General features: G+C 44.4%; 1 protein-coding gene across 1 annotated transcript; it reads left to right on the forward strand.

The window, feature by feature from the left end:
* The first annotated feature begins 8,811 nt into the window (after positions 1-8,811).
* LOC128427357 (ankyrin repeat and fibronectin type-III domain-containing protein 1) lies at positions 8,812-26,047 on the forward strand. The gene is made up of 14 exons (XM_053414459.1): positions 8,812-9,015; positions 9,305-9,512; positions 13,247-13,444; positions 14,129-14,242; positions 14,453-14,550; positions 15,853-15,943; positions 18,787-18,894; positions 21,309-21,408; positions 21,793-21,925; positions 22,047-22,166; positions 22,484-22,699; positions 24,373-24,539; positions 24,796-24,946; positions 25,871-26,047. The coding sequence occupies exons 1-14, from the start codon at positions 8,812-8,814 to the stop codon at positions 26,045-26,047; spliced, it is 2,085 nt and encodes a 694-aa protein (XP_053270434.1).
* Positions 26,048-26,445: the final 398 nt, after the last annotated feature.

The following is a 26,445-nucleotide window of genomic DNA, read 5'->3' on the forward strand; positions in this document are numbered from 1 at the left end:
CTAGGATCCGGTGAGTTCATTAGGAAACACAGTCCAGGTTTCCATTCAGATTTTCATCTCAAGACTCAACGGCATTGTCTTGACTTCATCTCTGGATGTTACTGTGTGGCTCAGGTCATGACAAGCACACACACGCACACACACACACACACTGATGAGGAGCATGTGTTACCATCCAATATATCCATCTATACATCCTCTCAGGAGACTGTGTACATATATGTGTGTGTGTGAGAGTAAGCACATTGTCATCTTTATCTATTTTTAATACTACTCACATATCTTGAGAACTGTGCATCTCATTGACTTCAAACTTGACATTTGTATAGATATTAATTATACTATTAATAATCTGAATAAACTTTGAATAAACAAGTGACCAGAGTTCTGTAGCAACAGCGGCTGGGACTCATCAACCTAAGCAACAACGGAAACAACAACTTATTCTCCAATCATGAGTTGTGTGTACTGAGTCGAGAATAAACAGGTGAACAGCTCTCTGTGCAGCAGCGTTGGCGCAGCTTCAGGGTTCTGGGGACTGAGTCCCGCTGCCACTTTTTGACTTCCTGCAGCTAAATGTCACATTTTACAGTTTTCAACCAGCATTATCAGAGGCCCATTCCAAACAGACAGGTTTAAAACGGGCACTGCACTAGTTTTTAACAAATGATCAATTGCTGTCACCCCCCCCCCCCACACACACACACACACACACACACACACACACATACACACAAACACACACAGCCAACCAACTCCCTCCATCACTATTCCAGATAAACATGGCGCCCGGCCGGCGTGTGACTGAGAGAATGGGCCAACTGGTGGCTTCAGTGGCCAGGGGTCGCCCCCGCCTCTCTCCTCTCACTGGCTGGGTGGGTGGCATATGGCGGCCCAGACAGGGACCCCTTTGGTGTGACACACACATACACACACACATACACTCTAAGAGAGAGACACACAGAAGGCCTGGAGCCACCCAGGCTGGGCCCACGATCGCCGTGGGAGACATGGTGTCACCAAGCCCCTGACAGAGGAGGGGTTGTATGTATGCTTGTGTGTGTGATCCCCACCTTTGGAAGAACCCGCCCACCCCCCCCTCCTGAGAACATCGGACGGTGCCCGCCACCATGCGCACCCCCCCACCACCCCCCCACCACCCCCCCACCACCGCCACCACCATCAAAATTAGAGAGATTTACCTCTGCGTGCACACACAACACATGGACACACACAGAGCCAACAGGTGGCAGGCCTTGCTCGGCGCAGCAGGCCCACTTCAAAGGTTAAACATACAGCGGACCGCCCACTCTTTCTCTGCCACTCTCCCAAGGGGGAGAAAGCGACAGAGAAAGGGAGAAGAAGAGGACAAGATAAAAGGGGGGAGAGAATAAGGACTGTGTAAATAGGAGAGAGATAAAGGGCGAGTGTGTTGATATGGCAGCAGGCGGTATGGTACGGTCTATACCTGGTGTCCGATAAGGCACATAGCATAAAGTGAGACGTGTATATGGTTAAAGCTGAATGCCTACAGGGGTTTTCACTATTTGACACGATGGCTTCCACCAGTGATCTCAGCACAGACTGTAGAATATCACAGTGAACCATGCTTCTGGGATTTTTCTGCGTGTGCCCAGACACCGATGAGAGAAGCGAATCACCTCAGGACAACAGAAAACCATCTCAGCACACTCTTATCAAAAAGAGGAAGTTGAGACCACAGAGGAGAGTGGATTACCGAAACTAGATGACTCAACAGCGGAAAAAGAATATCGTCTCGATGGTGGAAAATCAAAAGAACATAATTAGAATACCACAGTCCATGTTGAATATCTTGCTGATCAGGTACGCCGCTTGTCAAATGCACATCTGTTAGGATCATCCATCCGCAACTCACTATATGGACCCCCAGGGAAATAAAGCGAAAGAGGATGTTTTTAGCAAACTCGACCAAAATCTGTTTTACACACACACCTGATACGTCCCTCAGTGAAATCGTGTCTGTAAAATACGATCCTAAAGGGCCTTAAGAAACACTGGGTTTGTTTTGTTGGCTATAAAATCACGTGAAAGCCCCCAAAACAGTGCTGCTCACGTGCATGTGTTGTGTAGTGTGAGCACGAGTGTGTATCCCTGCGTTTGTTGTGTTGCCATGCCAACTAGTGCGAGTGAGGGGCTGCAGGTCCCAGTGTCGGCTTGGCCTCATGTTGCCTATAAGCTGATAAGAGCCAAACAGAGGGTACAGCTATATAAATTCTAGCAATGTTGCCCCCCCCCCCCGCATCCTCTCTCTCCCTCTCCCTCTCTCTCTCTCTCCCCCTCTCTCTCCCTCTGTGCGTCCAGCAGCCTGCCTGCTTCCAGCCTGTCTGGTGCCAAGACTCAGATTTCAGAATTTCCTTCTACAAGCCACATTTAGAGCAGCCAGCGTACTCTGTGTGCGTGTGTGAATGTGTGTGTGTGTGTGTGTGTGTGAGTGATTTTGTGCAACTTTCCCCTCTCGCTGTCTGCCTATCTGACCCCCACCACTGTGTTTTCAGCGAGCACTGTCCTTCTGGTGCCGCTCTTTGCCTTTCCGGCGTCTCTATCCATCTTCCTACCTTCCCAGTTCTTTGTTTAGCTTGTGGGACTTGACCTGCGCTGACGAGTGATACTTGTCCACTAATATGAACAAAGAGGCTGGAGCGCTCAAAGACGAGAAGAAAACAAAAAGCAGTAAAAGTAAATCGTTGTAAAATATTCGACTCAATCCCATGCATCGAAGCCCTTTCGGACAAATATGTCTTTGCATTTGACCATAGTGACACTGTGTGCTTTTGTCGCTTTGATAGTATTCTATTGTTACTAGTCACTAATAAAATGTCTTCCCATGTGTTCCTGTATCTAATTTGGCAGCTGCATGCCTACACACATATGTACACCACACACACACACACATACACACACACACACACACACACACACACACACACATATATAAACACATGCCCGTAAAACCAACTATGCAACATGCAACACAAGCTATGTGTGGCTGTTGCCTATGTGCTGTTGAAGAAACATTTACATTTTAAACTTTAAACTTTAGATTAACATTATATATATATATATTTATGGAAGTAATAGCCAGAAGCAATCTTTTCTTTTATAGTCAACTTCCTATTTGTTCTCTTCTTATATCAAGCAGGTGGAAAGAACAAATAAATGTAAAACTACAACTATGCAATGTCATTGTTATATCATCACAGTTCTGCTGTGTTTTGTATGAGTGGGGACATCCATTGCTCTTATTATTTCCTTGTTTGATTTATTCTTTAATACAACATAAGATGGGTATTGCTTTGTCTTAAATGTTTCAAATATACATACTAAATCTTTAAGTTGTTCCTCTGTTAACATTCAGTTAATGCTTCTTCCTTAGCGCCTGTAGTTCTTTCTCAGTGTTGCAGATATTACCACTATGTAATAAGAACAACAAATAAAAATGGTGGTGTCGATGAGCATGAAAGAAAAAATGTCTCTGATCCCACATCTGACAAAATTCAACCATCAGAACCGTACGTGTCTAATTCCTGCTGATGATTTCATACTGAGTCCATAACCATGCACAAATTTGAATTTTGGAATCTAATACTATTGAGTCAGATGCTGTATGTGTGTGTTTCCATGGGTGTGTGTATGTGTGTGTGTGGTTACTCCCTCGCTGCTGGCAGCAGATTGGATGGATTAATTCTTTCTTACAGATCTGACCGGTTAGTGTACTTTATGTTGCAACATAAGATGGGATTTGTCAGACCAAGCAACATTTTCCACTCTGCCGCCACTTTTCAGCTCAGCTTTGAAGTGTGTCTGAGTTGTTCTTATGTGAATACTTGTGGCCGCCTTTTAGCACAAAAATCCCACTTCTGGCAATTTCTGCCTTGCCGACAATTATTCATCATTTTCTTAAATCACGGGTCTTTCCCATCTTGACTCGTAGTCGAGCACTAAGTCAACGTCTAGACACTTTCTGCGCATATTTAATGTGCAGCCTTTGTTTACATGTGACTCACTGTCTGGAGGACCGGGCTGTTTGTGTAAACAGTCTGATACAACTAATAAAGCAGATGCCATGTGACTCCATGTGTGCATTTGGGGCGTGTTGATTGTTTCAGGAGGCTGATGCGAGCTCACTGTAGCAGGCTGGGTGTGTATTTGATGTGGGATTGACGAGGGGCCAGACATGGAGCCTGGCGACTTGGGTTTCCCAGAACAACTGCTTCCTGCTTCCCAAAAACTGGTCAAAGTGAGGGGAACTTTTGTGATGTAGATGTCTTTCTATATGTAGGTTCATGTACGCTCAGGTGGGGTTATTTCTGTGTGTTATCAATTTTCAACCCTGTCCATTTGTCTGTTGGCTGGTTCGTATGTCAGCAAAGATAACGTAAATATGGGATATGGGCCAAGAAAGATTACATTTTGGTGTCAGATCAGGGTGCGGGGTTGAAATTCGACATTTTAATGCGGTTTGATTGACTTTAAGGGGACTGTAGGGCCTTGGTGGAGGCATGTGCTCTCCTCAGTGCCATGTTTATTGTTTGACTGACGTAGCAGCGATCATGATCTAAAAACCAAGTCCTCAAGGTGGTGAGACGTTGCTTAAATAAAAATCCTTTTTGGTGCGTGCCACTTTTTTTACAGAATGTGCACAGATGAGGATTTCATTCACTTCTATTCCATTTTTTATTTTAATGTCTGAGCAAGAGAAGTTCAGTTTAATATGTTTTATTTATACTTTTCTCGTTTAGCAGAGCAGTGCACAGCCAGCACATGCTCCTGCTCAGCTGCTACTTAAATGCATGCAGTAATCATAATGATCATCTGTTAACGCAGTATGATTACATTAGTGGCTGAAATCTGTGTTGAAATCTTTTATTCCCTATCATCATACATACTCAGATGCTCGTAAGTGTAGCATTTTGTCTAGTTTTTATTTGAACGCCTCAGTTTACGATGTACCGTGTTTTATCCTTCTCTAGGGTAGGGGGCATGTCATTGGGGAATGACATCCCAATAGGATGCAGCATCTCTTTGAAGGCACACGCACACCACACCGCGCTACACACGCGGTAATGTCGTCAGAGAGTGATGGGCACCGTCCTGCCGACAGAAAAAAGTCGTCTGTTCCATCTCAGGCAAATAACAATAAGCCCGGGGCGAGATTCCGATGGGCTTTCTCTTTGAAATGAGATACCGGCACACGCATTACAAATATATCTCTTGTTTTATCTTCCGGGCCGGGCCCATGGAAAAATTATTCCAAATACCTGCCGCACTTTATCTGGAACCCTGGAATAGGTTAGGCCCGGCCGGGAACACGAGGATGTCTAAAATAAGGCCTCTATTACGGGATGGAGTGGAGATGGAGGGGACGGAGCGGGAAGGGATGGGGATGGGGGGGTATTTTAGGTGTATCGGCGCTGTGAAAAAGGGCTTGTTGCGGGGGCTTGGAGCTGCTTTAAAGTCTACAATGTGTGCCGCTGTCAGCTGTTGTACAAAATGCATGTGCTGGGGGAGGGTGTGTGTGTGTGTGTGTATGTGTGTGCGTGTACGTGCGTGCATGCTCGTGGGGGCTCACACGTCCATAGCGGACCGGGAGTATAAATAACATTTTTCCTACAGATGTTCTCACCTTGACAAATCTGTTCTTGGCTTGTGTGATACTTCTTGGCATATGGCACGATGGCCCGAACTAACTCAACCTTTATTTACTTTGCTCAACCCATCGCTGCCCCTGCTCAAACCGTCGCTTTTGAAGAACAACATTTACATTTGTGGTATATAGCTGATGATGTTTTCCAGAGTGACTGATAACAAGCGAGCGCTTCTTAAGGACTCGGAGACAAACGCGTTGATGGCTGCAGCCACGGATTGAAATCAATCTCAAGGTTACTGCGTAGCTGTTTTGTAACGATTAGGTTACGAAAAGATGTAACAGCTTGCATTCATATTGAATATGTGAATAACCTTTATTTTATTCTTTGGGAAAACTCATCCAACCTTTTTGCTTTTCAAGAAATTGTACCATAGTTAATATGGAGGCTTCTAGTGGGTTATGACACCAGAATAACTGTATCTACATCTCAGGGATTCTTGTCTACAGTCATACAGCAATTAAATGCAGATCCAGAGTTGATTCAAGGCCAGAAGAGAGGTGTTAGGGACAGAGGAGAAGAAATAAGAGCGTGATAAGGACATAGAGAGAAGGAGTGAAAAGACCTGGAGCGATAAAAGGAACAGGAGAAGAAAACCAGTGGGATAAGGGGGATGATAAATTGAGAAACAAGATCGTAAGATGTTAAGAGGGCAGAGAGGCACAGAAGGAGGGAAAGGTGTTGAAATATCCGCCCTTTAGGAATTCATTTATCTTCTGCCTCTGTTTTGTGGGACACGTCACCGAGTCTGTCACCATCGCCTCTAGAGTCCTGATGACATTTCCTTCAGCGGTCGAGTGTGTGCGAACACCTCGTACCAGACTCAACCCTCAGAAACTCCACCATCATCTGCATAGTTCCCATGGCGGAACGGAAAGGGCCCGCATAGCCGTCATACCAGTGATGCCAAGACACCAGTGACAAGAAGCTGATCTTTAAAACTCGTAAAAAAGCACATGTGATGTTACAGAACAATCTTGGCGATGTGGTGGCGAGGCTGACATTGCCAGAGCAGAGTGACTCATGTGGCACCTGTGATTGGGAACTGATAAGGCCAACGTTGTGTCCATCTGGCAGGTCAGTGCAATTTATCACCATGCCGCAGACCTGTGGTTCCCAGCCATGTGTCTGGGTTGAAGAAAATGTTTGGGTGGGGGTTGTGGTATTAAGGGGATTACTTAAATAATTAATAACAACTTTAAAGGTTGGGTTGGTAGATAGATAGATAGATAAGCATGCAAAATTGCAGTAGTTGTTTGAAAGGTAAAGTAAGCAGCATGAACAGTCACCATGTACATTTTGCTCCCCCACTCATACAAATATACTTACTTCACATATATTCATTTTATTAAATATTCCCCACTTCTTCACCCTGTAAACTGCCGCTTCATTTGCACTTTGATCTGCCTATGTTATATGTTATACATATATTCATATTATTTAATTTAATATTCCCCACTCCTTCACCCTGTAAACTGCTGCTTCTTTTGACTTTGATTTGACTATGTTATATATATACATATATTCATATATTCATATTATTTAATTTAATTTCCCCCACTCCTTCACCCTATGAACTGCTGCTTCACTTGACTCTTTTATATGTTACGATGTTATGTTATATGTTATGTTACATAGTATGTTAATTTTTTCTACCCTCTGAACAGTCACATGTACATTCTGCTCCCCCACTCATACAAATACACTTACTTCACATATATTCATTTAATTTAATATTCCCCACTTAATCACCCTGTAAACTGCTGCTTCATTTGACTTTGATTTGACTATGTTATATGTTATACATATATTCATATTATTTAATTTAATATTCCCCCATCCTTCACCCTGTAAACTGCTGCATCACTTGACTTGACTATGTTATATGTTACGATGCTATGTTATATGCATAGATGTTGCCTGCCATGTCACAAGAATTTCATTGCTCCGATGACGCTTTCATTGGTGCATGTGACAATAAACTTTGATTTTATTTGACTAAAATAAATAAATATGACTATAAGATGTGTTGTAAAAGATGAAAAGTAAATGTGCACTAAATGAATTCACAGTTATTGCAGTAAGTGAGTAATCAGAGAGTTGTTGTGTGGACAGAGACTGTAGAGTTCATGGTTTTGAGGGTTCACCTTTGGACAAACACGACCAATCATTTGATTTGAATGAGTCATTGCGTCTGCACTTTAGATGGAGAAATTTACACTACTGTAGCAGAGAGAAAAGCCAGAGGTTAGTGAGCAAGTCAAAGAAAAGTCAGCCTCTAGCAGTTGTCAGGCAGTGCACGTTCATATGTTTTTGGAGCGTAGCTTTGACAAGGATCCCAATGGGAGGGGGTGGGATGTATCGGTTGCATCTTTTCAAAGTGTACCCTGCTCTTGCTGGCTTTTCTAGGATTACCAACCCCAGCTTTAAAAGGTAAAAGAAGCCTAAGATTAGTTGTTCACCATTCTTTGTACACAGTGGATCATAGTGAGCCATTTGTGGACACTGCTCTGCGTAAAGTCATTACATTCAAGTACTTTGCTCAGATCTTACTCTGTTTTCCAACTTCCTGCATGAATTGATTAAAATTGAAACCCAGACTAAGTTTGGTTTTAAACAGAGATTTGTGGCACAGGTGTAATTAAACCCAGGAAGGGTCCTTGTTTCCCTTCAGGCTCTTTTTCGTTTTCCTTTCATCATAATGAAGAAATGCTCTTTGACTTATTGAAACTTTTATTCTAAATATTCAAATTTAATTAGCCTCGGCTGCCCTGTGTTTGTTTTATAGTCTGGCAAGTTATAAACACTTGAGACGGGTGGAAAGCATGAATACTAATTAGAGTTAAATGCCAAATTTCCAGTCACCAGACCATCACTGGGGCATCAGGTCACACAGAACGTCTGAAGTTTGTAAGAAATAATAACTTTATTATAATATTGATAATACATTTATGATAACTTTTTCTGTTGATCTTGTATTGTAGCATTTATACATGAGCCTGGTGATCTTTTCTAAAGTTCTGATGGACGAGAAGTGATCACATGGTCCACATGCTGTACGAAATGTCGTGTTCCACTCACACTCTTACCCACCTGTCTCTCCTCCAGGGCTGACTCTGCCAAGATGACGCAGCCCATGAGGGGCGACCAGGCCCACCAGCCAGCCCCAGGCCGCAAGGCAGCCAGCCTGTCTTCGCCAAGCGCGGCTCGCCGCCTATACCGCAACTTGTCTGGAAAGTTCCGTGTGGGCACCAACCCCCCTGCCCTCGAGGACAGTGTGGTGTCAGGACGGGGAGGAGACAAGGAGAGGCTGCGCAAAACCACCATAGTAAGTCAGAGAGGGAGACGAGGAAAAATAATAAGCCCAGGAACATTGTAGCCTAAAAATAGTCTGAGGAAACATATAGACTTGGACAGTAAGAGAACCTCAGATATTAACATCACACACACATCCATCTAAGTATTGTAGAATAAGTGTATGGAGAAAGGCAATCTGGTTATGTACAGTGAGCTCAACATTCACTGATACAATTTCCTAAATGTCATAGTATGAGTTTATTGTCAGCCGTTCATTGGTACTCTGTTCTAACTCCATGTGAACTGTCTTTGTGCCACAGTTCCAGAGTAGTGAAGCTCTGTTTGAAGCAGTGGAGCACCAGGAGCTGGACTTAGTGCAGCTGCTTCTCTCCCAGTACAGCCTGGAGGAGCTGGACCTCAACACGCCCAACAGCGAAGGCCTCCTGCCCCTCGATATCGCCATCATGACCAACAACGTGCCCATGGCCAAGGTGCTTCTGCGAGCCGGCGCCAAGGAGAGTCCCCACTGTGAGTAGATCACAATCCACCGGGTACATTCAGATCTGCTGGACCTCCGACATAAGTCTTAAATTTCCTTCTTTATTGTTCCTATAAGGTCTTAACGGTCTTAATTTGAACTTGTTAAAACCTGCAGTCGATTCACACACTACAATATTCCTTACTCCACAATAGAAAAAGTTAGCTCTTTCTGTTGATATGGTCTGTTTTCCGTTAAAAATTAAAACATATTCAGGAGGACTTCACACAAAGTTCACAACAATTATAGTCCATACATATAGTACATGAAGTTAAAGGAATCAAATCAGATCTTGGGTCACCAACACATAAACTCTGTTCTAGTAAGAACCATGGTTCTGTCATTTTATTAAATCTCTTGTATTAAATCTAATCCTCTACAGGCCTTTACTTTCGTTCACATAACTTTGTCTTGCCTACAGGTGAGTCACACCACAGCAAATGTCATTTGAGTCTTCTGTGATTTGTAGAAAGTGGAAAGTAAGTTGTCTTTTGCCTAACACAACTTGTTCCCTTTCCGAGCTAATGATGCGAGTGAGGCCCAAAACCACAACTGTCACTGACTGACAGATCTTTAATCTTTGTTTTCCCTTTGTAGATTTCTGTATTTAGCATAGCTCAGATCTGCTACCAGAGAGAGTTTGTTTCGGCTCCAGCAGCCGCTCTGTGGGAACCTAGCTTCTATCACAACTGCATTAGCTGGAACCAAAGCTGCTGCAGGTGTTGCCCAAAGCAACAACACACACACACATACACACACACAAACAAATCTCATAATACAATCTACTACCATACACACCTGTAACACATTCATGTTAACAAACTCACACATTTCTTTCATGTTTTCCGCTGGCAGCAAAATCGTATTAAAGGCGATGAAGGGCTGGTAATCATGATGCAATATTAGTCATCTTTGTAAGCACTTTTTCACTGTCTGTGATCTGCTGAGCCTCCGCTCCCTTCTGCTGTTAATGATTAGAACTCGCCAGCGAGGCTCCTACACTGTTTGTGTTTGTACTTGTGTGTGGGCACGCACACACACACATGCACACACACACTTCTCTAGAGCTGAGCCAGACGTCTTATAAAGGTATCATTAAATTGAAAACACTTGAATGGAAAGTGGTGTTTACTGAAGTTTGCTCTTTGATTTTGCTCTCTCTCTCCAGAACCCAAAGAGCTCACGAGTCCTGTTAGCGTGTGTGTCCGTGTATGTGTGTGTGGTCCAAATATTAATCATGTTGTGGGGACCTTAATCTATTTACACATTTACATTATGGAGACCCCATGACGTAATCATGACATTTCAAGGTTAAGATATGTTTACAGTTTGGCTTATTGTTGGCATAGGTTATGATTAGGTAAAGGGTGAGGGATTGGCAAATAGAAACTATGGTTAAGGTTAATGGAAGGTAAGGTTTTGGTTAAGGCTGGGACAATCTCAGAGCCATTTGGCTATCGTCTGATGACGAATCAGCATCTGGGGGTGACGGCCAATATTTGAGGGGTCCAGTCTTCCTGTTTTCTTTCTGACAAGTCCACAAGAATCCAACATTTCTCCACACGTAAAACACCAACAAAAAGTATTGCTGTTTGTGTTGGACATCCAGGCGATGTTTTGGGCAATCTTTATTGCTCTCCACACCGACTTACCTGTGGGCAACTAAAGCCTGCTCAAAGGCAATTGGTCAAACTAGAATCAGAAGACTTCTTGTCCCTCCTCTACAGATACTGCATATATTTACACACAGAATCTGGCAATAGAGATTAAGGTTTTCCTTAAGTTTCAAAACCTATTGATTTTGATGCTTACTGTATTTATATCACCATGCTTGACCTCACAGTGTGTTTACGAGAGAGAAAATCTCTCAAACTAACTTCATATTCACGTTATAAATCACTTGACGGCTCCCAATTGGATAACCACTTTAATGTGCTGTTTAGGATCTCAGGCCTGATGTGAACTAAGGACAGATCAAGACACACATACGCACCGGTGACAGCTTAGGGACCAATTTCTTGGCCTGGAAAGTGCTGGAGATGTAAATCAAAGTGGACCCTGAGGAGTTATAAATCCAGGAACCCTCCCAGAGAATCCTAACTTCAACCCTGACCTTAAAACTAGAACCCCGATTCTCCTTTTTTACCGTATCTAAAAGTGACAAAAGGCCGTGGAGTCTTCACACAAGGGGCCGAGTAGAACAGCAAAACCGACACTGGGATTCAAAGAGGAGCACTCCGCCGCTGTGGAGACACCGAGGGAGCCGCAGAATTAAACACCCAGATGGACATTTTGACACGGAGCTTTAAACTTACTGTCAACAGTGGAATCTAACGCTCAACGGTGGAATCTACGACGAACAAACACAGACCGCGCAGACTAAACACAGACACACACCAGTCCCAAACACTCCAGGAACGACCAGCCACCAATGAAGAAGTACAGAGCGCTACTGTCCTCTGTGACCTGAGCAGCTTTAAATGACCTCTTCTGCAGTTTTACTGATCTGTATGCATTTGCAATTACATTTGCGGTGATTGAACTCTCTGATCTTTGCCGCCACCCGCCACGGCTGCTGACCGCTCAGTTACAATTAAAATATTTGTATTGGGTGTTGCATCTCATCTACTGCAGCGATGTGTTTTTTTTGTTTAAAGTAAATATCATTGTTCACATTGCTTTAGTAACCCCCCCCCCAGTGACTTTGAGAAAAACATTCCTCTGATGGAGGCTGTGTGAGGCTGCGGTAAAAATAGATCGGTGATACACACTTTTCCGCGGCTTTTGGGGGAAAGTACTTTTACAATGGCAGTTTTAAAACGACGTCTGTGCACGTTCCCACCATTTTGTGTCCCCTCGTAACCACATATGAAGGACACTCCGCCCTCTCCCGCTCCTCTCACTTTCATTGCCCCATTTTTCTGCGGCATTTTCTGGGTGATGTCATCTCCAAAGAGGGACTGCCGAGCTGCATTAAATGGAGTTTATTGAGGGAATCTGCCGCAAACAAAGACATTAAAAAACAAGTGGTCTGCAAAAGCAATTAACGACATCGCAGGCGATTCGTTGCAATATCGGGAAAACCATGTGCATTGTTTTTGCACTTGATGAAAGCAGAAACCCCCAAAACACGCAATTGACCTCACTGGTTAAACTCAAAAAATATTTTGTTTCTTCTCCTCTGGATTTAATAGGTCTATTTTAAAAAATTGTGCTTGAGCCAGAGAATTTTATTTTAAAAATGTGCTTTCACTATAGCTGGGTCACATTCACAGGGTTTTTTCTTTACTCTTTGAATTTTGCACTCCAGCACTCCTAAACTTTGACCTGTTTTCACAAACTTTATAATACCAACAAGGTATCTGTGAGGATTTCCAGTTATCTAGGTCATGGTAAGGGTCTTCTGCAGGATTCTTGCAGCTCTGTAGCCCTTCACAGTTAAGTCCAGAAATAAGCTGATTGGGTTTTTGTTGCCTGATTCTCAGGTCCAGTGTTTCCTTTAGTCTGCAGGTTTCCTATAAGTCCTCTCATTCTCCCTTACTCGTCAAAGAGAATTCAGTCCTAAGTATGTAGCAACTTATCCGAGAAGTTTCGCAGACATCGAGGTATTTGTTCTATGTGTCACAGTCGTCTTAAAATGATGCAGCAACTTTGAAATGTGCCAAAAGGTATTGAAATGTTCTCATTGACTTCTCTCTCTCTCTCTCTCCCTTGTGTTTCTCAGTTGTGAGTCTGGAGGGCCGAGCGGTGCACTTGGCCACCTTGGTGAAGGAGGCAGAGCAGAAGGTGTCGGAGCTTCAGGCTCAGGTGCAGAGCGAGGGCCCCTGTGAGCGCGAGGGGTCCGACCAGGAAAGGCAGCTGAAGTCCTGGGAGTGGAGGCTGCGGCTCTTCCGACGCATGCAGACGGGCTTCGAGCATGCGAGTAAGGCTGCGGGGCAACTTTGATGTGTTATTATTTTATTTTTTCACATGCTGAGAGAAGTTCACAGCTCACGTCGTAGCCGCAGTCTACCAGCAGTCCTTTTTGGGTTTCATTTTTGCACCTTTTTTTCTCTGCTGGCATTCTGTCTGGTCTGAGTTAAATGCTTCCACACTGAGATGCCGACCAGACAAGTGTGTGTATGTGCGTGTGTGTGCGACCGTCTGTATTCCTGCTTTAATTTTTTATAGTCGCTCCATGACACGCTTAGTGGCATGGTAGACAGCCACCAGACACACTCACACGCACACAGTCCTCCTCCTCTTCCAACCAAACCAATCTGTCCTAACTTTATAATTCCACGTTCTCGTGTCATTCGAGAGATACGTTGTGCGAACTGGGATGGAAATTACACAGCACATGTCAAAACGATGTTTTATGGAGTCGTATTCCCAATCTCACTCGGTGACATCCCCCCTCAGTGTTGACATTCATTTGTGAAGATGGCCGAGTGCAGATGTGACGTTGCTGTCATTTTTGACAGTAAATTGCATGACACTTTTTTTACATTTTCCATCTCTGAAATTGAGACTGCGTCATTATAATGGTCATAATATGGAGCATTGCATCTCAGTCTGCTTGTGTTTACCCCGTCTGTCCCTCTGCTTATGTGCTCTGCCTCTTCAGGCCCTCCAGACGCTCCCAGTGCAGTTTCCCTGTCTGTCAGCAGCAGCACCAGTCTGACGGTGGACTTCCAGGAACCCCTTTGTGTCAACTCTGCTGTCGTTACTAAGTACAAAGGTCAGCTGCTGTGCCCATCCCATTGCTTCATTTTTACTCAGGATCACATTATGAAAAATGATGGGGCACAATGAGGTGTCAAAATCTTTCAAAATGTCCATTTGAACATTGTTCAAACAAATACAGATGATTTGTATGTTTTTCATCGAATGGAGCCAGTCTTAAAGTGTGTTTTTGTTGTGATCGTGTGTGTTTTGTGTGTCTACGCAGTGAGCTGGAGCTCTTCTCCGTGCTTCAGTCCTCTGCTGGGAGAGACGGTGGTGGAGGACACTGATCTGCTCCAGTGCAACATCACTGGACTCACTTCTGTAAGTTCTGCCAGAATGTGTCTCCACCACAACACTGACAGTCTGAAATGCTGATGATCAATCACTCAGGAAAAGTCTTTTGTTTTGAGATTCTGGGTTAGATTTTCCATTCCACATTTTCCACAAGTAGACTTTATACCCCGTCCAAGGGGCTTATGTTTTCCCCCCTGTCTCTTTGTTTGTTTCTAAGCAAGATTACACAAAAAACAGTTGAATGGATTATCACGAGAGTTTGTGGATGGATGCACATCTGGATCATTTTTAATCATTCCTTCTTTAACATTTTAGTATATGGCGGTTGTTACTTTTACATTTTCACAAATTTTCATGGATCTTTTTTTTTTATCAGGCACATTTAGGGAACTGATATCTAAGAGTTTATGAAAATTGGTGCAGCTTGATTGGATTCAAGGGAACTATTGGGCCTTGGCGGATGTTTGCACTCAACTTCCATTCGAGTTTCTTCTTTTCCCAACTCAGATAAAAAGGATACTATCTTGATTTATAACGAAGTTTATAAGCGACAAAGCAACACAAAGAACCACAAAACTCTGGGTTCTCCAGCTGTTGGTGCTGACCAGTAAAAACATTCAGAGGCTGTTCTCCCACATGAAGGCCCCTGATATTATTTACATGCGAGCCTGAAGGTGTTTGCTTAGGCGACATTTGAAGGCATCTGCCCAGTGACACTTTCTTTATAACACACATCAAACACCACAGACGAGTTGTAGTCACCATCAATCCCAAACAACGGGGGTGAAAGAGTTATGGCTCTGCTCTAAACACAATTTATTTGGCCACTGACCATTCATACGCAACAGTTGCAAAACAGCCTCCAAAATGATAAAAAGAGCAGCTTGGTTGCCTGCCACCTGATTTATGTTTGGCTTTTTTAAGCGGGCATGTAGACAAATGGACACTCTGTTGGTTGTTTGTAATTGTGTGGGAGAAAAAAAAGCCCTTCTCCCCCACCACCACGTAAAAGACCCCCGCTGCCAGCCAGAGCTCGCTCCCGTCACAAGGCAGGGGTCAAGGCGAGGTCAGGAAGTGTCGGCGTCTGGTTTGATTGATCTGGCTGAGAAAGGAGAGACATCGGCCTGCTGTCTGCACACTGGATGACAGACGGAGCTTCCCGATAGAGCCCTCAACTTTCTCTCACACACACACACACGCACACACAAATGTCAAAATAAGTAGGGACCTAGAATAAGACAAACAGATGCACTTATCCACACATACTGTACAAACTGTGCGACCAAATTTTGAATTAATTGTCATATATTAAGTGTCCTCTCCTTTCAGGGGGCATATCACTACGTCCAGGTGTCGGCCTACAACATGAAGGGCTGGGGGCCTCCACAAGTCACAACCCCTGGCTGCGCTGCGCCTTCCAGTAAGTCTCTGTTGTGTGTGTGTGTGTGTACATATGTGTATGTTCACATGTGTGCCCAAATTTTACATAAAGAACAAACAAAAAACTTCCAGCTAACAGCAGCAAACAAGTACCTCCCTGAGGGCTTTCTGGCTGGCGCTGGGATCACTAAATTAACACCACCCTGTGAGTGTGTGTGTTTGTGTGTGTGTGTGTGTGTGTGTGAGTCTGTGTGTGTGTGTTTGTGTGTGTGTGTGTGTCAGTCTTGTATGAATTATTCAATCTCTCGTAGCTTTCCCACACATAAAAGGCGCTTGGACATTGCATCACCTCACATTTCAGTCGCTCAATTGATTTGGTTTGTCTGACGTCATTCCCACGTTCGCTTTGACGATATTACGGGGGTTGACAGCTGGTCAGCTCTCCTCTGCCAGCAGGCTGGGTGGGTATTGGGACCCCCGCTGCGGACGTCAGTGAGTGTAACCATAGCCTCAGGATGGTGTTTGGGGCTGGCTGGCATAAGAAGCCACCGGGGTTCAGCCAAGAAGTTAACCGTGAAGTCATGTGCAGCAACAGCTGAGGTGTTGACTCACCACAGCAGCTCTGACCCTCTTCCTCTCTTATCTATCTACCTATCTATCTTTCTATATATCTATCCATCTATCTATCTATCTATCTATTTATCTATCTATCTATCTATCTATCTATCTATCTATCTATCTATCTATCTATCTATCTATCTATCTATCTATCTATCTATCTATCTATCTATCTATCTATCTATCTATCTATCTATCTATCTATCTATCTATCTATCTATCTATCAAATATGAATAAGTTAAATAAGAAACAGCTTGGGAAAATGTGCTCTTTTTGAATCTATAGCTTCTATGTTTTTATGCCAAATACTATAAATGGTTGGCTTGTGAGTCAGTTTATTTATTTATGTAAAAACATTATTTCAATGTATATTAGATTTTGTTTTTTTACGATTCTCAGGCTGTAGCTGCTTGTGTGGAGGTTGTAAAGTCTGTACAGTGAGTGAGTACACACCTATCGAGAGCGAGTGAACATAGGTGCTGTGATTGTGGGCGTGTTGGCACACTCATGGCACATCTGGGGAACACATGGACATGTTTGTCCTCATCAGCACACTGTGTTTTTCAGCAAATGTGTGTGCGTGTGTGTGTGTGTGTGTGTGTGTGTGTGTGTGTGTGTGTGTGTGTGTGTGTGTGTGTGTGTGTGTGTGTGTGTGTGTGTGTGTGTGTGTGTGTGTGTGTGTGTGTGTGTGTGTGTGTCTTCATTTCAAGAAACTGGGCTTTCCCTCTCTTTTTTTCTCTACTGTCCACCTCCCTCCCTCTCTCAGAGCTAATTTCGATGTTGCGTGTTTGTGTTTTCCATTTGGGCCTACCACTGGAAATATTTGCATGTCTGTGCTGTAGCGCGCGGCGCAGTCCCAACAGTGGGGGCCTTATACAGGCCCATGGACGCCCATTAAAGGGCCCGCTTGTCCTGTCGGGACAGGCACCTTTCCGGGAATAGAGCTCACCGTGTTTCAGCCCCGCGCGCCCTCCGGGGGGCTCCGGGAGAGGGGGTTGGGGTTGGGGTGGGGGCGATGGGGTGGGGCGGGAGGGTGCGTGATGGTGTTAGGGGGGAGGTGGGTTATCGCTGACACATCCTTCAGTGAGCAAGCAACGATGCTGGTCTTGCTAAGGCAGAATGTTTTGAAGATTCGTTTTCTACGGAGCTGATTGTGTACGAGAAGAGAAAACATGTGGACGTTTGTGTGTGTTCGTGTGGAAAGAAGAACACGAATCAGCACAAAGACACACAATGAGAAAGAGGGAGTCAAAGATTGTGGCTGTATGAATTTAGATAAAACAATTTTGGAGTTAATAGCACAATTGTGTGTTACTTTCCTTTCTACGTGTGTTAGACTGCGTGTGTATGTGTTTGTGCATGTCCATCTATAGTTATGAGGGCCAATTTTGGTTCAATACCATCATTGTGATGACATTTTGGCTGGCCCTCACAAATTCAATGGGCAGTTTTGGGGTTAGGCATTTAGTTTGGATGGTTAAGGCTAGGTTAAGGGGCTTATTTCAGTGACTGTCCTCACAACTATAGAGAGACGTGTGTGTATCTGCGTAGGCTGACATCTCAGCCCAAGTATGTGCCGGGCAGCCGGTTGCAGTTTTGTTCAGTGAATCTGTCTGTCAGCCAACCTCACCTTTCTTATTCTCCTTTTGTCTTATTCTCATGTATCTGCCTTGTCTGGTTTCATTTCATTTTTTCCTGCTGGAGGCCTCAGAAAACTGAGCCAGGGCAAAAATAATTTTTAAGGTCCTGAGCAGTATTTGATTAACCCCCTCCCAACCCCCTGACTGATCCCCCTGATGTATGCATCAACACGGTACCGCCAAACAACAGTGAACGTATCAGCCAAGGATAATCTACATCACTGCTATAATTATGAGAATGAAATCACCAGTATTTCAACACTGAAATCACTTTTGTCTCTGGGAGGTTGCTGCTGAGTAGTGAGATTCTGACGCACGCATCAAATGAGCAGGTTTTCCACGAAAGTTCAAACAAGATGTCAAGTTTATTTTCATCCCTGCAAAGTTATTGCGCCACGGCCCATAGATCCAGATATTCAAACATTCCACTGTGAGCGCAATCGTAGCCAAAGACTGTATCGTTCGTCCAGTAGCAACCTGTCTGTAATAAAAGTCTTGAAAAACGTACATAGAGGACTTGCAGTATTCAACACGAGGCTCTAAGACACCCACTAGCATGGCTAAAAACTTTGATTTCATATCTGCACTGTTCTGATATTTCTTTTTGTTCACATGTGGCTGCAGGTTGGAGGGACATCGATGGCCGTGCTCCACGTCAGAGAGGCCAGAAGGAGGCGCTGGACCAGCTGCTCGGACAGATAAAGGAAGCTCACCGCCACTGCGTCTGCCACGGTATCAACAACTTTCCGATCACCTTTCGATGAACCTGTTCACCTACGAGAGAAACACGAGGAGCTTTGGCGGTTTGCGTGACAGCGCGTTGAGCCCCGGTGTAACCAAACCCCCACAAACCTGATAGTGCCTTGACGCACTCATTGAACTAAATATGAGCACACGTTATACCTACTGGAATATATGTTTTAAACCACCATTGGGTATAACTATGGAATAACACGCAGTAAATTATTGGGGAGAATAACAACTTGAGACTACTTGACTACAAATACACTTGACCCTAGCGTGGGTCAGCGCTGGTGTCAGTGGAAGTGAAGCTGGAGCTGAAGTGAAATATACCCTGAGGCGCAGTGTGAACATTAACCTGGGCTTGATTTTCACTGCGCCTGTCACATTTTAAACAAACACGTCTGAATTTTGTAGCCTCCGTCTCGTTCGCGTCAAAGAAACAAACACGAGCGCCGGGCGGTTTTTCGGCTCGCAGGTGTAACACGTCCCCGCCAACTGCTGTGTTTCATCTCACCTTGACAGACACTTTACAATCTCAGGCACGACAAGTACTCCGGGGGCCATGCACAAGACGGCATGCCACCTCAAAAATAATACCCTCCCCTCTGTCTCAACACCCGCCACCCCCTTAAGCGTGCGTCTTTCCATGACTCAGCCCTTCCTCTGTTGAAAACCTCTCTCTCTCTCTCTCTCTCTCTCTCTCTCTGTGTGTGACAAAATGCAGATCAACCTCTCTCACACTCACGCTGTTTATATCTCCAAACACTGCAGGCTGTAAGTCGCTCCCGCAAGTGTCAAAACCTGTCCACACTGCCTCTCTTACATGACGGCGAACTGCATTTAGCATCGAGCTAAGTTGCCCAAATACACACTCACCCACTTACCATTGTCCACTGTGGCCGCACCGTATTTGCAAGTGTGCGAGACGCAATATAATAGTCAGTATTGAGTGGCCCTCGGTCCGTCAGACGGCGACTGATTGAGCTTGAGAGTTCAGGCACGGTAGCCAAGGTGGCGTGTCCCGGGGTCATGTTTGTTATTCCTGTAAGAGACGAGTCTTGGGCTGGAGTCAGGAGAGGGCATAAATTAACACTGACTAGTGCTGCCCCCCCACCCCCCCCACCCCGCACCCCGCCGCCATCCCCCAACAGCCCGCCAGTCATCCTGTCTACTGTCCATACATATACACCCAGAGAGATAGACAGGCACACACATAGATACACATGTACACGAACACACACAAATATTCATGTACATGCTTGCTTTCAACTCTGCCCCCTCCCGCGCGACCATGCGCTCACCCCCCATCGCAGCCCGGTCCGTCTTGTAGCCCATGCCACCTTCTCCCTCTTGTCCAAACACTATTAATTAAAGTTTGAAAGAGGCCTTGACTAACACAGGCAGCCCAGCAGTCGGCCCGACCTGTCTGTCTTACTCAGTGTCAAGCAGGAGCCGGGGGCCGGGAGGACTGGAGCTGAACAGACCCGCAAGTGGAGAGCAGGCTGGGGAGGTGAGAGGGGTCGAGGGGCGCTGTTTTTTCTCGTTACGCCACCTCGACTCTTCCACCTGAAGAGAAAATTAGTTCTTCTCGGGCCCTGAATGGGGGGATTTATTGACTTTAAGTGGCCTGGGGCTGGAGTAAGATCACCTGGGAGGGGAGGAGAGGGGAGGGGACCTGCGAAGGGCTCGGGACCCGAGGTTTCTAATGAGTAGGGAGGTGCGTTATCTCACCAACAGGCGCCCACACAAACACACACATACATATATACCCACACCTCCCTCTCTCGCCTCCAACCCCCTCCAGGCCCACTAAAAATAAACATGTCCCCACAGACTTAACTGACCTCCCTGTCAGTGAGTGGCAAAGGTTTAGACACACACACACACACACACACACACACAAGTTACTACTGCTCCTTGGCTCCACTCATAGGGCTGTAGCTCAAGACATGCCATGCTCCTGCAGCTATAGTATGTGCAGGTAAACACACACACACACACACACACACACACACACACACACATACTCATGAATATATACAAAGTTAGTGTTCCTCTGGGACTAGAGAGCTAGTGGTTCCCTCAAGGCCCATAGTCTGCAGTTGGCAGCCGGCACGACTGTCAAGCGGTGCCGCGCCACTGGAGCGCACGAAATGTCGAAAAACATTCCCCTCCGACCGTGTTTTTGGACATGTCAAGTTTGTTGTCAATTAAGTAACTGCCTGTCACTGGAAAAGATATTTCTAGGATTTGTCAGGACAGAGGTATTCACTGATGTTGGCGAGAAAGTCGGACAACAATTTGTCACGGGTGCCTCAAGAGCATCATTATACTCACTTCAAAATAAGTTAATGTGGAGTTGACTCAGTCCTTTCCCTCTTCTCTCTGTCTCGTCCACACAGAACAGTGCAAAGCTCCAGCACAGGCCAGGAAGCACTCTGTGTCCAAGAGCCTGCGCCACCTCTTCCAACCCACCAACAAATTTGTTAAAAGCTTGAAAAGGTAGATCATCTTTCTGTCGCAACTATCATCCATAAATGTTAAACCTTAATATTGGACCTTTTTATACAGATTTGTACGGCTTCTGAATCTTTACCCTTTTTATTTTACTGTTCACTATTTGATAAATAATTGTTTTAATCTGTGCTTTTGTGGTTTTACATTGATTTATTTTAATTTTGTCTCTGTTGAATCGACCTCTGTGTATGACATGTGCAAATTTAAATACATTACAATTCAATCAATATTTTGATTGTGAATTTATTCTGTCAAAAATATAAAAAATATTGACTTTGTGTGATCAGGATTTTAGGTCCAATAATAAAATTTGTATTGATTTGTATTTATTTTTATTTTGCACATCTGCTGCTATCTTGTACTTTCCAGGGGTCTCTACCTGACCTCCATATTCTACAGAGATGACAACGTGTTGGTGACTCCAGAGGACCAGATTCCTGTTGTGGAGGTTGAAGATTCGTACCCCAGTTCACTCATGCAGGACTTCCTCTGGTTTACTAAGGTAAACAGACAGACAGAGCTGAAGAGGGGGAGAAAAAATACTACGAAAAGATTGTTTGATAATATTATTCTTAGTAATGTGTCGTAATCGTGTAATTGTGTTTGTGTGCTCCCTGCGCCAGGTGTCGTATCTGTGGGAGGAGATTCCCTGGCTGCAGCAGTGTCTCAGTCCATCCCAGTCGTCCTGCTCCTGTACTCTACAGACACGCCTCAAAATGCTGCAGGCTGTCTCCCTGCTACAGGTACTACAACGCTCAATGGACTCACAAACCCTGGACATTGTCTGTAAAGTGGGTCTTTTAAACACGTGACGGATGTAAAATAAAAAATCGAAAACATCAGACGTGGACAATCTCCTCTTGCATTCTCAACAAGTCTGAAAAAGGTTTATTTGTTACGGAAATCTGTGAGATTGTGTCGCTTGTGGTGATAATAAATTTATAATCTTGTTATTGAATATTAACTTGTCTATATTTCTATATTCTATGCTTTCAACCCACGGCTATCTACAGAAATAAGTGTAAGTACAGTACAGTTACTATGTGTTTTAATTTCTCAGGGAATGCTTGGAACCCAGGACCTTGGCCAGGTGTATCTTGAGCCAATCAAAGACAAGCACGGCAACGCCCTGCTGGTGCTCCTGAAGGACATGAATTCCTGTCCCAACCTGGACGGAGTCCGCTGGACGCAGCTTTGTAAACTCCAGCTCCAACGCAAGTCCATCTCCTCCCCTGACGAGCCCACCGCCTTGGACATGCTCCTCATCACTCTGCATGTGAGTCGTACGGAAAGAGAGGTTCACTTTTGGCAAACTGGTTATTTTTTGCTTTTGTTTTGGAGACAGGCTGTTTCCAACAGCAGTTAGACATGGTGGGGGGGTTTGTCAGCAGTGGTTGTGGTTTTCATCGGGGCTCATTCTTTGCATTTTTTGTGTTACCCAGAGATTTCTGCTGGATGTTTAAATGGCGTTGTGTAAGACGCTTTGACAACAAACAAATAAATGCCCTTAATCACTGGAAAACTTGTATTTATTGAAATTGCCCTAATGATTTAAAACTCTCATTTGCAGGGAACCAGCACACATGAGGCTCAGTGGATAAAACAATAAGACTTTAAATTGAAATGTGCTTCCAATTAGGAATTAGGAGCACTGTATCTGCCGTCGCTCTTTATTTAGACAAACATTAATCATCTTCACCGTCCGCTCCCATTTGTTGCCGTCTCTGCAAGGACACGTATTGAGCTGACTTGCCAATACAATATCAAATAACAGATTTCTGGTCAAATGCAGAATTTCTGCTGTTCCTATAGACACTGGTGTTTTGATTTTAAATCTCAGCCTGATGGGCAGGATGATGACGATAATTTAGCTAATTGTTGCTGTTGTGTTTTGTAACTAACGCTGTGTGGCTGCTTTGTTCACGACGGCCACAATCCGGAACCAAACCACAAGTTGATTTTGTCTATATTACCCGCTGAACCTGATACCATTGTTGCAACGCTGCTTTGTCTCCAGTGTAAGTTGGTTTGTCCTTGAGGTTTGAAAACAATAGTGGAGACTCACTTTTGCAAAACCGCAGTTCACAGAAATATTTGTTCAGTGGCCAGTTATGAACAAATTGTATGATGAAATACATAAAAAAACATGCTGATGCCGTGCTGACTTTCACTGTTGGAACAAGTTTTGACGAAAATCTCTCAAGGACAAACAGCAGGAACACGTTTTCTTTTATGAATGTGAGGAATTCTTAGACAGACCAAACTAGAATGGCACTCAACAGTTCCCTTAAATTCAATCAATCTGCACCGGATTTCACACACTCATAGATATTAGTTCCCTACATGTACCAGATTTGTTTTATCAAGATCCATCTTGATTCTTTTTTGGAAATGTTATAGAAAGCCTTCTGACCCGAATGTTCGCCTACTTTTAGTGGCTTCTTCCCCAACCACTTACCCATCCTTCCACCAAGTTTTGTGAAAATGTCTTTGGTTGTTTTTGTGTAAATATTCTTCTTGGCAGTGGGTAATTCAAATCTGTACCCTTACACAATGAACCCCACGATTATACCTCTATTACACCGAAATTACCAGGTATGCTTGTTTTTTATTAATGGGGGTAAACCCCCTAAAAAGTTGATTGACTCGATTCCTGTTAGCAGTAGAGGAGTTTGCCTTTCTGTTTTTCCTCGGTGAGTCAGCCTCACAAATGCACCAAAAACTGACTCTCACCTCACTGTCTTGCCAAACTTACACATTCATCAGGTTGTCAAGTTTACGTCACTGCCGATCGGAGCTGGAACCAATTAGAACCTGTGCCTACTCCAGAGTCATTTGACCTGGAGGAAATGCAGCAGATGTTACTGGGTCTTAGTGAGTTTTTTGAGCAGTGGACAAGGGGCTTTAGACTGTCTTCTCACCTTGTCTCTGTCCACCCTCTGTTCTCAGGAGAAGCTGGCGTATCACAGGCGGAGCAGGAAGTTGTTGTCTCCAGGTTTATACCTGGGCTACCTGAAGCTGTGCACATCAGTGGAGCAGATCAGAGCGCTGGTGCCTCAGAAACTCCCCAACGTCTTATGTCACACGAAAATTCGGGACAACAGCAACGTGTCCAGGTGAGGAACGAAGGACGATGAATGTAGCTCAGTGGACTTAAAGCTGTTTTCAAACATTAACGTTTTAAAGAAAAAAGGAAGTGCAGTCCCAGAAAAGGTTTTTTGTTTAGTGAATGTCTGAAACCAGTTGTGTGGTATGTTGTGATCGTCTTTTGGGAAAAAACAACAGACTAACCTGCGAAAACAATGAAAGACGATGCGCATGCAGCTTTGTTGCATTGCTCTACGTGTGTTATAACGTACTTGATGGTTTCAGAGAGGAGTGGCAGTGGCTGCAGGCCCTCAGCTGTCTCGATGAGTCGTTGGAGATGGATCAGGACAGACAGAGCGCTCCACATCGCCTCCTAAAGGAGCTACGCAACGCCATCAAGGGACTGATGGCCCACATCAATGTCCCCGGCAATCAGGTCAGAGGCAAACTTTTAAAAAAAACACCAAACTTCATGACTTCATCAATAAGCGAGACAAGGTTTTATAGTTGGAATGCAAGATTGTCATACTTTGGGTAGAATCATTTTGACTGATACCATGGAACCAGTGGAAAAACGCCAGGTTCCAGAGGCAGGCAGTAGCAAGAGCTCAGAGCACTGAAAAGATTCCAAATGATATTCAGCCAGTTCTGGTTAGACCACTAATTCTACATGATTTCTGTAAAAGAACACGGTTTGAATTCCAGCACAAAGGCAATCATCGTCCATTTGGCTTTAAACCTCTACCACCCACGGTTTCCCCTATGGGACGCTGCTTCTACGTACAATGAAAAGTGACGTGAAAATAAACATGAGATCGCGCATATGTATCGACACATACCACTATCATCACAATGTTAAACTGGAAGCTTAAGGATGGACGTTAAAAAAGCTTAAAAACAACAAATATCGCTTTAGCTCTAAGATACGTCTACCCTTGACTTGTTCCACAATAGAGCCCAACAGTCTATTAGTGATATGGGATAACCTCTAATTATAGCAAACCATGCAGTTGCATATTCTTTTCATTCCACTATTGGAGTTTTGGGCGTCTGGTTCTACTTTCGAGATACTTAAATGAGTGAAAACTGACTTCATGGTGGCCTAGAAGTCTGATCCATACGCTGTAAATGTGACATATGCGGTTTGAGTGCAACCTTTACTACGATCTTTATTACTATCTATAAAATAAAGACAGAAGTGGCATAAAAATGTACTTTCAAATAATGAAAAAGACATATCAAGCTAAATAGAGAGATCTCAGAGGACACAAAGTGGGTCCTTTGCCTCCGCTTCAAGGTTTTAACTTACACAGGCCCGAGGAGATGACCTGTCTGATTGTGTGTGTGTATGTGTGTGTAGGCCCAGGAATTCCGAATCTACAGCCAGGAAGTTGTGGAGTTTGGGGAGAAAGTGTCCTTCTTGCTCCTCCTGCCACCATCAGATGAAGTGTGCACAGCCCCTGGTCAGAACAACCCGTACTCCCCCCGCTCTGGCTTCCTCACCCTCCCTCTGCAGATCTTTGAGCTGGGTCAGTAGATAACATTTAAAGCACAAACGGGGGTGTTATCGCAATACGATTTTTCTAATTTGTATTCCCTTTTTCTCCCACAGTCCACTTCAATGCCTACAGCCCAAGTTTCATCGGCCAGTACTGCAGAGTTTCGGCTTTGCTGGAGCTGGAGTCCCTCATGTCCCAGCAATCACTGAGGGAGGCCTTCTCTGAGGCCGAGCTGCTTGTTGCGAAGAAGAAACACCAGCAGGTCCAGGAACACATACAGGTAGGACCAGTTGGACAGTGAGGACGAGGACAGACTCCTCTGACGTCTTCCTTTATGTAAGAATGTGTATGCACACTGCTACTTTTCTTTATGTGTGGCCGTGACATAAAGAGTGAAAGACAAGTTCTCATGAGAGAGAACTGCATTGGTGCCACT

The sequence above is a fragment of the Pleuronectes platessa genome, chromosome 21 (assembly GCF_947347685.1).
Source record: "Pleuronectes platessa chromosome 21, fPlePla1.1, whole genome shotgun sequence".
Taxonomy (NCBI): Eukaryota; Metazoa; Chordata; class Actinopteri; order Pleuronectiformes; family Pleuronectidae; genus Pleuronectes; species Pleuronectes platessa.

What these genes read in the sequence shown, in the direction of transcription:
- LOC128427357 (XM_053414459.1), top strand. Translation starts at nt 8,812, where the DNA reads ATGACGCAGCCCATGAGGGGCGACCAGGCCCACCAGCCAGCCCCAGGC. An exon ending in GACGGGCTTCGAGCATGCGA is followed by an intron (nt 13,445 to 14,128) that starts GTAAGGCTGCGG and finishes CTGCCTCTTCAG; the next exon opens with GCCCTCCAGACGCTCCCAGT. An exon ending in ACTTCCTCTGGTTTACTAAG is followed by an intron (nt 21,926 to 22,046) that starts GTAAACAGACAG and finishes TCCCTGCGCCAG; the next exon opens with GTGTCGTATCTGTGGGAGGA.